Here is an 11604-nt window from a genome sequence, read left to right on the forward strand (position 1 = left end):
GCTGTTGTCCCAGTGCCTACAACACATAGTAGGTGCTCAACAAATGTTTGTTGAATGGAGTGGATAAACGAGCAACACAGTGTTTATTGAATGAGGATGTAGCCATAGGCAAGGGTATATCTGGGTGGGAGATGAGGTTTATCTCCTAGGTAACAGGAGCAAAGGATCATTTCTTAAGTAGGGATTGGATCATGACTTTCAAAAAACCCACTCTGGTTTCAGTGTGGAGAGTTTGCCACTGGGGTGCCAGCTGGGCTGGGGTGGGGGGTTGGGTGGAGAGAGTGTAAATTGTTTAACCCAAGCAAGAATTGATGACAGACTGACCTAGAGTGACAGTTGAGGGGTACAAATGGAAAGTGAGGGAAGAGAGACATTTCTGAGGCAAAACTGCTCAGACCTGGGGACCAACTGGATCCAGCGCTTTGGGGGAGATGGTGAAGGCTGGATGGGAGACGAGAAGCCCATACGGGAAGAAGTAAAAACAAGGACTTTAGTTTTGGTTACTTTGAGTCTGAGATGCCTGGGTAACATCTTTCTCTGAATCTCTAGGAATTGTGCCACCACCACACTGTTCCTCCTACCCCTTTTCTCTTTTCTTTCCTGTTTTGAATCACTCCCACAAGCCATAAATGCTCCCTGCTTCTTGGCGTGCTGGGGCACCATGCCAGCAGGGCCCACATTCAGTTCAGACCTGGAGGGCCGACTGTGGCCTCTGAGGATGGCAGCTCCCTGACAGGAAGGAAGGCTGGCTTGCCGGCTGGGCACAGACAGGAGCTTGCTTTGCTGCAGCAGGTGCCCAGGGCCAGCTGCTCCAGTACCCTCAGGCTCACATCAACAGGATGGGACAGCCCAGGCGGAAGGAAGCCTGCAGGGAGGGACACCGATGCAGACAGAAGCCGGGGCAGGGGATGGAGGGGAGACAGGAAGAGCTGCCTGAGCTGTTGAGCTGGCGCCCCGCCAGCAGATTCAGGAGCGGCAGTGACAGGGGGCCAATGAGTCCTCTTTCTCTCTGTCGATGGGCATCTCTGGCCCTGGTTGATTGTATTGTTATTACTACTACTGTTGTTGGCCAGCCTGGGCCTATTTCTAAAATAGTTAATTGCCTTTTTTTCCTTTCTTTCTCTTTTTTTCCTTTGTTTCTTTCTTCTTTTTTTTTTTTTGGCTGTGCCGCACAGCTTTTGGGGTCTTAGTTCCCCAAGGAGGGATTGAACCCTGGCCATGGCAGTGAAAGCGCCCAGTACTAACCACTGGACCTTCAGGGAATTCCCTAGCTAATTCCTTGTCTATACTCATTTTGTGATTATTGGGAAAGAAAGGACACTTCCATTAGCCTTTCAGTTACACAGAGCGGTGAGAAAGCTCGAGGGAGGGGCAGTGGTTTCTGCCCCGTGTTCAGCCTGTCCACAGGAGATAAAATCTCCAGTTTGCTTTAAGCCGCGTTATCACCACCCTCCTCTCCAACAACAGCAGCTGCGAACGGGCACCAAATGGCCAAAAAGGGGCCAGTAGGGAGCCATAACAGACCCATAGGCTCGCAATCCGGAGGCCGCAGACCGCTTCTGAGCGGGGTCGGAGGTCGGGGTTGCAGCGGGGGGGGGGGCTGGTGCTTTCGCGGGCCCGGGGGCGGGGCGTTCCGTGTCGGGCGTGGTGGGCATTCCCACTGCTACCCACTCGCAGGCTGGCCCCGGCTGGCGCCTGGTGACCCCGGGAGACCCCGCCCCGCCCCATCCCCACCAGCAGTTTCCTGGCAGGGCGTTTCCGGAGGCCCTGGCCCGGGGTGGGGGCGTGGGGAGGGGTAGGGTCTGCCTTTGAGACAGCTTGTAGAGTGCACTTTAAACTTCACACCGAGCTCAAAACTCGATTCTGCAGCCGAGCTTCGGCTCCCGGGAAAGATAAAAACTCTGGTCTACGGCCCCCCATCATCCCATTGGTCTAGTTCTCGGGGCTTCCTGCAGTCCCCACACCATTCTCTCCACAGCCTGGGAGGAAGGATGGGCGGGGCAGACGGGGGCGGGCAGTACTGCCGGCAGTGCAGCTGAGGAGGGCGAGCCAGCTCCCGCGGCCCGGGCGTGGGCGGGGGGCGCAGGAGCAGGTGTCCGCTCAATGACAGGATACCCTTCCCTCTCCGCCCCTCCCTCGTGCTACCCACGGCTCAGCGAGGCAAAACCCAGCATATGCTCTAGAAATGCAGCTCAGTCGGTCGCCGGGCTCCGCTTTCTCGCCAGACGCGCAAGAGATCGGCGCTTCCAAATGCAAATCTCTTGGCTCCGGACCCTTGGCCTGCAGCCGCCGCCTCCCCCGCTTGGCTACCCCGCGTCCTGCCTATCCCGCAGCGGCCCGAGATGGGACCTTGCGCCGAGGGGACTGGGCGGAGCGGGCATCCCACCCCACCTCCCACGTGGGGCCGGCGCTCCGCAGTGCCTGGGCGCGCCGCCGCTGCCGCGCCTCCGGTCTAGGTCCTCCGCGCCGCCCCCCCAGGCCAGGGAAGGGGACCGCAGGCGCGGGTGGGTGAGGGGTAGGGGCGGTGTCACTGAGTCAGGTGGTGGCGGGAGTTCCCTCGGGCTGGGCCGAGGGAACACACTGCCGGAGATTGTGTACACGCTCCACTGACACAAGCTTCACGCTGCCGGGCAGCCGCTGATCACGCGTGGCCCCGCGAGCCCATTGGCCGGCGCCTCACACACCTTTGTCACTGATTGGCCGGCGGAAGGCTCCGCCCCCACCCCCGCCCGCGGCGCGGGGCAGGCGGAGCGGCTACCTGAATGGGGAGGGGGCAGACGGCGCGGAGCGCGGCGGTGGCGGGAGCGGCGTCGAGTGTCTCCGGGCGCCCGTCTGTGGCCAGGCAGCCAAGCAGCCTAGCAGCCAGTCAGCTCGCCGCCGGCGGCCAGTCAGCCAACCATGCTCAACTTCGGCGCTTCTCTCCAGCAGGCTGCAGTAAGTGACCTGGGGATGCCCCTGCCCTACTCTGCCTCGCTGAGTCTGAGGGGCCCTCGGGGGCGCGAACCCCGAGCCCCTGACATTAGCCTCGCCTGAGGACTGAGGCTGCAGCGGAGTCGTGGGAGAGGAAGGGGCTTCCCGCCTGCAGACTGGGCATTAGTGAGGGCGTGTGCGTCGCGGAGGGGCGCAGGAGAAGCAGGCGGGTAGCTAGAGACGAAAGGAGAGAGGGTCTTGCTCAAGGTGTAATGAGGGGAAGGGGCAGCTCCGCTGGGAGACTTGAAGCAGGTGAGGGGGAGGATGACTGGAGGGGCGGGAAGAGTGAGGAGGGGGCTGCTGCCCTGTCAGTGAGAATAGGAGGTGTGGAAGAAGGGGGACAAGGGGCCACCCTGCACCTGGCGCCGGGGACAAATGCCTCCGTCTGGATAAGGAATGCGACCCAGGGTGGGAGGGGGCTGCCCAGAAGCTTTTGAGGGGCGGGGTGTCCGCTGGAGAGGAGAGGGGGCTCCCCATCTCGGGCTCTGAAAGGAGGCTTGCAGGACGGGGCTGCTCAGCAGATAGCGGGGGCTGGGGGAGGGGCGCCCGGCGTGGGTGCGGGGGATGGCACGTGGGCCCGGGACTGCCGAGGGGGACCGGGGAGTTGCCCCCCCTAATACGGCTGGAGGAGACTCCCCATCTCGGGAGCGGGCAGGTGGCCGACTTCTGAGGACGCCTTGGAGGGGGGAGGGAGCCGCCTCGGCGACAGGAGATGGGAGGGTGGGAAGCGGGAACCAGCAGCGGGGCGGGGAAGGTGGGCGGGGGGAACCGGGCTGCGAGACGCGGGGGCAGCGTGTCGGGGCGGGAGCCGCAGGCCGTGGAGCCGAGCGTCTGGAGCGGGGCCTGTTGGGGCTGCACGTCTGGGAACTCGTGGAGACGCGCGGCTGGCGGGGGCCGGTGCTGCCGGAAACCGCGGGGAGGGGACGCGCATCTTCGGGGACAGTCAGGGTGGTCTGAGGTCCCGCGGGAGGCGTAGGCGGGAAGCGCCGAGGGCTCGGCCGGGTCCCCGGGGGCTGCAGCCGGAGGAGGGCGGGGGCCGGGTTTCCGCGGGGTCCCGGCTCCTCCTCCGGCAGCTGAGGCGGAGGCTGGGGGTGGGCCGGGAGCGGATGCGCCCGGGGAGCTTCTCGTCCCTGAGTGACCCAGCCCCGGCCTCCGCCAGGGGCGGGAGTGAGGCCCGGCCCCGCTGTCGGTTCCTAAGGGAACGGCGGCTCGCGGGGAGCTGGAAGGGGCGGGCGCTCCTGGAGCCCAGCGCCCGCGGCTCCGCCCCTCCCCGCGGGCTCGGGCGCGCACTGCCGGGCGGTTGGCGGCGGCGCCCGCGGCCCCTCCCCCGGGCCGTCGCGAGGGCGGGGGCCCGCGGGCTCAGGAAGTAGGTGAAAGGTGACGGCGCGGCAATTCCCAGTTCAGGTTTCCTGCGCCACCCGGAGCAGCCGCTGATCACGCTTTGTTCACATGCCTCGCCCCCTCCTTCTCCTCCTCCGCGCCCCCGCCCTTCGCGCCCAGCCAATCCCAGCCCGGGCCGCCCGGCCTGCTGGCCAATGGCGGGGGCAGGGACGCGGGGACGTGCGAGCGGCGAGGAATGTTCCCAGTGACTCACCCGCGAGCCTCATTGAGACTAGGGCGGCCCCATCCGTCTGTCCCAGCCAGCGAGGATCTCCCCCGCCGTCCGCCCCCGCCCCTCGTCTGCCTTCCCCTCCCGCGCCTCCGCCCGCGCTTCCCTTTCCTGCCTCTCTCGCGGCCCACTCCCTTTCCTCCCCTCCCGACTTTTCCCTGCCCTTCCCAGCTCACACTGTTCTTCCCTGCTGCCTGCCTTTTCTCTTTTTTCCTTTGCATTGGCGTCTTGAGGCTTTTACACAACATGCGTTGTCCGTTGCAGCTTACATAAAGGGCCCGCGATTATGCAATTGCATTGTTCGCGATGTTTCAAGAGCGATGGCTTCTTAAGGCTTCAGTACGAAGGGTTTATGCGTTTTTTTCAGCAAGTGTTGAGATTAATACCTTGCCACGTAAAGACAATTCTTCTGTGTGTTTACACAATCTCTACTTTGACCAACGAATGGGATCACATTGGTGGAAAATTGGAGATATGGAGGGTAGTAACTTTTAGTGCAGTTTAAGGAACTTTAATATGAAGCATTAAGTACCTGATAGAAGGAGTTGTTCAAATAAATATAAAGCATGTGCTGTTATTTTTGTCAAGGAGCAGTTCTTTAAAAAAATTAAAATAAGATTCTATTTTGACTATTGAACTACAATCAGTTCTCGCAAATTTAAGTCGCATATTAAATTTTTTGATTATCTCTTTTTTGTGCTATTGCATTAGCTGGTCATAGTTACGCATAGCAAACCATTGTGTTAAGTATAAGATCCAATGAATGAGAACACAAACATGAAGAAGTTGAAATTATTCTTTCCAAAGGTCACACCCAAATCAACAGACCACAGCTCTGTCCACTATACTTTGCCTTTTTAAAAGAAAGTTTTGGCCCTTTATTTTTTTCTGGTAGGAACTCATACCTGAAAAGATCTCATACCATATCTGTAGTATTTCTTTTAATGATTTTTTAAAAATATTTATTTATTTGGCTGCCCCGGTCTTAGTTGCCGCACGCAGGATCTTTAGTTGAGGCATGCATGTGGGATCTAGTTCCCTGACCAGAGATCAAACCGGGCCCCCTGCATTGGGAGCCTGTTGCCTTAGCCACTGGACCACCAGGTCCCCATACCTGTAGTATTGAAAGAAGATGACTTTTTTGCAGAGCCTTCCCTCAGTTATTTTGTCTGACTCCTGTTGCAGTTGACTACTCTGGAAAGAATATAAAATGTTTTTTTTTTTTTTCTAAGCCAAGCAGTTCTTTTTTGGATTACAAGTACATTGGTACCTTTGGCCTTGGTCCTCATAATGGCAATAAGTTCCTCTTTACTTTGCAAGGGTATCAGTGTTCAGGCCTAAGTGTGAGAGGAAGAATGAGGAAGACTTTTACCAGTATTACTATCAGAGTAGGGATGAGAAAAATTATTTCAAGTTTTATTTTGAAAAATTGTGCAGATAGTAAAAAAAATTGCACATTGCTCTGCGTGTCATGTGGATGACAATATGCTTATAGCATTTAATTTTTTGTATTTATAGGAGGAAAGAATGGAAATGATTTCTGAAAGATCAAAAGAGAGTATGTATTCTTGGAACAAAACTGCAGAGAAAAGTGACTTTGAAGCCGTAGAAGCACTTATGTCAATGAGCTGCAGTTGGAAGTCTGATTTTAAGAAATACATTGAAAGCAGACCCGTTACTCCAGTGTCTGATATGTCAGAGGAAGAGAATCTGCTTCCTGGTACACCTGATTTTCATACAGTCCCAGCATTTGTAAGTATTGTTGCTTTAAAGATGAGTGTAAGTGAGAATTTCTTATAATTTATATAATGAACTCTACTGTTCTTCACGCTGTTGCCTGTATTTCTCTGCTCTAGTGTTTGACTCCACCTTACAGTCCCTCTGACTTTGAACCCTCTCAAGTGTCAAATCTGATGGCACCAGCGCCATCTACTGGACACTTCAAATCGTCAGATACTGCCAAGCCTCACATTGCTGCTGCACCTTTCAAAGAGGAGAAGAGCCCAGTACCTGCCCCCAAACTCCCCAAGGCTCAGGCAACAAGTGTGATTCGTCATACAGCTGATGCCCAGCTGTGTAACCACCGATCTTGCCCAGTGAAAGCAGCCAGCATCCTTAACTATCAGGACAATTCTTTTCGAAGAAGAACCCACCTAAATGCTGAGACTGCAAGAAAAAACATACCTTGTGCAGCTGTGTCACCAAACAGATCCAAACGTGAGAGAGACACAGTGGCAGGTGTTGAAGAGAAAGCAAGTGCTGCACTTTATGACTTTTCTGTGCCTTCCTCAGAGACAGTAATCTGTAGATCTCAGCCGGTCCCCATGTCCTCACAACAAAAGTCGGTCTTAGTCTCTCCACCTGCAGTATCAACAGGGGGAGTGCCACCTATGCCCGTCATCTGCCAGATGGTTCCCCTCCCTGCAAACAACCCAGTTGTGACAACAGTCGTCCCCAGCACTCCACCCAGTCAGCCGCCAGCCGTCTGCCCACCTGTTGTATTCATGGGCACTCAGGTGCCCAAAGGCGCCGTCATGTTTGTTGTACCCCAGCCCGTTGTTCAGAACCCCAAGCCTCCAGTGGTGAGCCCAAATGGCACCAGACTCTCTCCCATTGCCCCTGCTCCAGGGTTTTCTCCTTCAGCAGCAAAAGTCACTCCTCAGATTGACTCATCAAGGATAAGAAGTCACATCTGTAGCCATCCAGGATGTGGCAAGACGTACTTTAAAAGTTCTCATCTGAAGGCCCACATGAGAACGCATACAGGTACCAACCATTTCTTATTTCATATTTAAGTCTTAGAAATTTGGATGAAGGTTTTTTGGCAATGATCACACATGTAAACCAGGCATGTTAAGGAAGAACTTGCCTTATTAGCCAATTCAGTGGATGGTATTTACCAGTGCAAGTTCTTCTAAAAGATTTCGTCAAGGTGTTTTTGTTTTAATTTCTCAAATGATGATTCTTTAAATGTCTAATAAAGTATCTTAAATATGATTTAATATGTAACTTACAGCTACTTAATAAATGCATAATAATAATAATATGACTTTTATTGTTTCAGGAGAAAAACCTTTTAGCTGTAGCTGGAAAGGTTGTGAAAGGAGGTTTGCTCGTTCAGATGAACTGTCCAGACACCGACGAACCCACACAGGTGAGAAGAAATTCGCCTGTCCCATGTGTGACCGGCGGTTCATGAGGAGCGACCATTTGACCAAACATGCCCGGCGCCATCTGTCAGCCAAGAAGCTACCAAACTGGCAGATGGAAGTGAGCAAGTTAAATGACATTACCCTACCTCCAACCCCTGCTCCCACACAGTGACAGACGGATGGTAAAGAATCAGACTAACTTTGGTCACAGCCAGAAGCCAGTGGTGATATAAAAATGCTTCCACTGCAAGTCTGTGGCCCTCCAGTGCGGGCTGCAAGCAGAAGCCCCACGGCCTGGGGAGAAGGCCCAGCCTGGGTTAGATGGTAAGAAGTGCTACAGCCACAGGCAGCTCAAAGAGTGGCAGGACTCATTTCTTACCACGTAAGAGAGATGAGAAAGTTTATTCCTTTCAGTATTTTTTGAAGGTTTCAGGTGAGGTCAGCCCAACCACAGGTAGCACAGATTTTGAATTTGTGTGCACAATTTGTTACTTTACTTTCACCATTTATACTTGAGACCAACTTTTCAATGTGATTCTTCAAAAGCACTGGTTTCAAGAGTGTAGAGACTGGAAGTAAACATTACGGTACAGAGATGGAGATGTAAAATTGATTTGTATTATCGCGAATATTATTATCCTTTCCTAGAGTTATCTTGTTTACTATTCTTAGTCTTCCCATTCAACTTCGTGGACATAGTTGTTAAATATATCTAGAACTAGCATTTTTACACTAGTTGCTGACGTTTGGAATTGAGCAACTGTATATTGCTGAAGAGGTCCCAAAGAATTGGAATCCTCATTAATTTAATTGCTTTGAAGTGTAGCTTCAGGGTTTTTTTTGCGTTTTTGTTTTAAAAGTTTAACAAATGACTATAACTAGGCATTTTATTATGCTTTGAACCTTAGTTGGCTGCAGTTCCCTGTGTAGATTTGAAAATTGTATACCAATGTGTTTTCCGTAGATTCTAAAATACACTGCACTTTGTTTCAAAAAAAAATTGAAGATGAAAACACATATTGTAAAGAAGGGATATTAAGAATTTTAGATAACTCCTTCAAAAAGATGGCTTAGGACATCAGTAAAGTACCCTTATGTTATGAGGATATAACATGTGCTTTATTGAATTAGAAAGTGAGTGAACATTATTCACAAGTGGACAAATGTCCTGTTAATTTATAGGAGTTTTTATTGGGGGGGGAATGTGGAAGTAGATAGGTAGAAAAATAATTAGGACATTCACTTTTGTTAACAGTATTTCTGTTATATTCTGTTTTGTATAGTGGATGATATATACAGTGGTAAAACAAAAGTCAGTTGTTTAAAATATATAGTGAAAAATGTCATTATGTCTTTCCATTTAACATTTTTCTCTATATTGGGTGTAGATTTCTGCCATCAAAACTTTGGACCCTTGGAAAACAAAAAAGAATTTTCTTTTAATAAAAAAAATCCTTGTGATTTACAATTTGCACAATATTTCTTTTGTTGTACTTTATATCTTGTTTACAATAAAGAATTTCCTTTGGTATATATATAATTGGTTGGTTGTATTTGTTGAAAACCATTCTCACTCTGACCTTGACATTGATCACTGTGGTGCTCTCCAAAGACTTATGGTCTGAATTTCTCGAAGGGCCTCATTCAAATTTAGAACTGCAGGAGTATATATTTAACATGAGTAATCAATTTAGACAGTATGCAAAGCAAGGCCAGGGAATTCCTTGGTGGTCCAGTGGTTAGGACTTGGCACTCTCATTGCCAGGGGCCCAGGTTCGATCCCTGGTCCAGGAACTAATATCCTGCAAGCCATGTGGCACAGCCAAAAATAATAATAATAAAATAAAATCTAATTAAAATACACACACAAAGCAAGGCCAGATATCTACCATTTTAAAACATTTTTGTATGTTTTGATGATGTGGGGTTGAAATATAGTTCTGGCTCCCAGCAAAACCTTAAGTAGCACTGAGTTAAAGGGAACACCACATGAGTAATTACAGTAATGACTGCTGTGAAATGAAAAGAAGCCTGACCTGTTAAAGAGTAAATTACTTCTAGAAGTTAGATTAACTCAGACCATTCAGTGATACCTTAAATGCAATAAACATACTAGTACTTCAGCTGCATGAAAGCTAATCCACGTCTGAAGAGAAATACTTGCCAGTCACTTGCCAGTAGAACTAGGAGCTGTAAATGCTACTTAGTGTATGGCATATAATTTTGGAGATTAGTATTTTAATTTGCTCTGAGATTATCTTGTCATGAGAGAACATCTTCAACGGTGCCCAGCTGTTGAGTGCCATGGTGAGGGGCAGTGTGCTCGCTTGGCACCAGCTGTAGGACAGGCATCCTGAGCCATCCATGTACCTGCTGATCCTTTTCTTGGAAACTTACACCACCTAAGCACAGCACAGCTGCTGGAGGGGACCTTGCCATTCTGTAGTTTCTGTGTTGGGACCTGGACCATCCTAACCCCTAGAGTTCCTCATGGTGGCAGGTCTTCAGGAGTGGGAATGAAGGAAGGTGGCTGAAGTAATCTCTGCCTGTTCCAAAGCCCAGTCCCTTGTAATGACAAAGCCAGTGGAACTGTGCCACCCATTGCTGTGTTCTTCCCAGTCCTAGTTGACACCTGACACTTTTCCTTAGAAATACTGTAAATCATTTGAATAGAGTATTATATATGAGTTGAATGTTGATGCAGGCTCTGATCTTGATGCAAAAGTTGTCCCCCAAACAAGTACATTTGTAGCATGTTATGATAATGTGGTTTTAGTGTAGCTTTAGCATGTCAGTTTTGGTTGTTTCTTGTCTGATTTATATATTAAGTTGAACAATATGAAATTGCTGATATTCAGCTCTCTTAACAGTTAATTCTTCTTAGATAATTGTAGATTAGAGAAAGTTGCAAAAATAGTTACCATATACCCTTCATCTAGCTTCCCCTTTAGATAACATCTTCCATAGCCATAGAACATTTAAGAAAATGAAGAAATTAACTTCAGTACAATATTACTAGCTAAAGTACAGACCTTATTTGGGTTTCACTGGTTTTTCTACTCATGTCTTCTTGCTATTACGGGACCTAATCCAGGGTCTCAAATTGCATTTAGTTGTCAATCTCCGCAGTCTCCTCCAATCTGTGGTTATGCGTCAGTCTTCTCTCATCTCTTTGGAAGAGTACTTGTCAGTTATTTCTGCCCCTCAGTTTGGGTTTGTCTGATGTTTTTTCATGATTAGATTGAGGTTATGCATTAATTGGGAAGATACCACAGAGTGGTAATGTCCTCAGTGCATGATATCAAGGAATATGGGATGTCATTCTGTATTATGGGAGATGTTAACTTGCATCACATGGCTAAGGTGGTGATATCTGCTGGAATTTTCCACTGTAAATTGACTCTTTCTTGCTTTATTAAATATTTGGATGGAGATACTTTAAGACTACACAAATAACCTATGTCAACTTTTTCCCACTCATTTTAGTATCCTTAAGTGGATCTTGCCTGAGGCAGTTATTACTGTGATATACTAATGGTGATTTCCTATTTCCTCCATTATTTATTCATTGGAATTTTCTATAAGAAAGAGTTGTTACTTCTCTCCCATTTATTTATTTATTCCGTTTTTTATGTCAGTATGGACTCATGGACATTTATGTCATTATTTGGGTTATAATACAATACTATTCTTATTTCGTGACTCAACTATTCCAACTTTAGCCCTTATTAGCTCCTTCAATATTCAACCATTTTTGATTGACAAAGATGGAAATTTCATACAGTTCAACCTATCATTTCTCCCCGGAATGAGAGCCATTTGGTATTAGTAAGCAGACTTTTAAAACGTTGTCTCTACCTGCATTGCTACTAC

At 49.6% G+C, this 11604-nt stretch overlaps 1 protein-coding gene and 1 non-coding gene across 9 annotated transcripts in view; both read left to right on the forward strand.

Moving 5' to 3' along the window:
• Positions 1 to 9264, forward strand: part of KLF10 (Kruppel like factor 10) — a 42820-nt gene extending 33556 nt beyond the window's left edge. For 7 of the 8 annotated variants that reach the window (XM_029223002.1, XM_029223004.1, XM_029223005.1 and 4 more), the window contains 3 exons: positions 6098 to 6331; positions 6436 to 7345; positions 7644 to 9260. In XM_029223002.1, the coding sequence (XP_029078835.1) occupies positions 6098 to 6331; positions 6436 to 7345; positions 7644 to 7903 (1404 nt within the window). In that variant the 3' untranslated portion in view covers positions 7904 to 9260. Of the gene's footprint in view, positions 1 to 2773; positions 2935 to 6097; positions 6332 to 6435; positions 7346 to 7643 lie in introns of those variants that run through there. The other variant, XM_029223001.1, reaches the window with a different exon arrangement.
• A 188-nt stretch (positions 9265 to 9452) lies between these two features.
• TRNAE-CUC lies at positions 9453 to 9525 on the forward strand. Its single transcript has one exon. It is a non-coding gene; the product is annotated as a tRNA-Glu (tRNA).
• The last annotated feature ends 2079 nt before the right edge of the window (positions 9526 to 11604 follow it).

The sequence above is a fragment of the Monodon monoceros genome, unplaced genomic scaffold (genome assembly GCF_005190385.1).
Source record: "Monodon monoceros isolate NGI ecotype Baffin Bay Population unplaced genomic scaffold, NGI_Narwhal_1 Super_Scaffold_14, whole genome shotgun sequence".
Taxonomy (NCBI): domain Eukaryota; kingdom Metazoa; phylum Chordata; class Mammalia; order Artiodactyla; family Monodontidae; genus Monodon; species Monodon monoceros.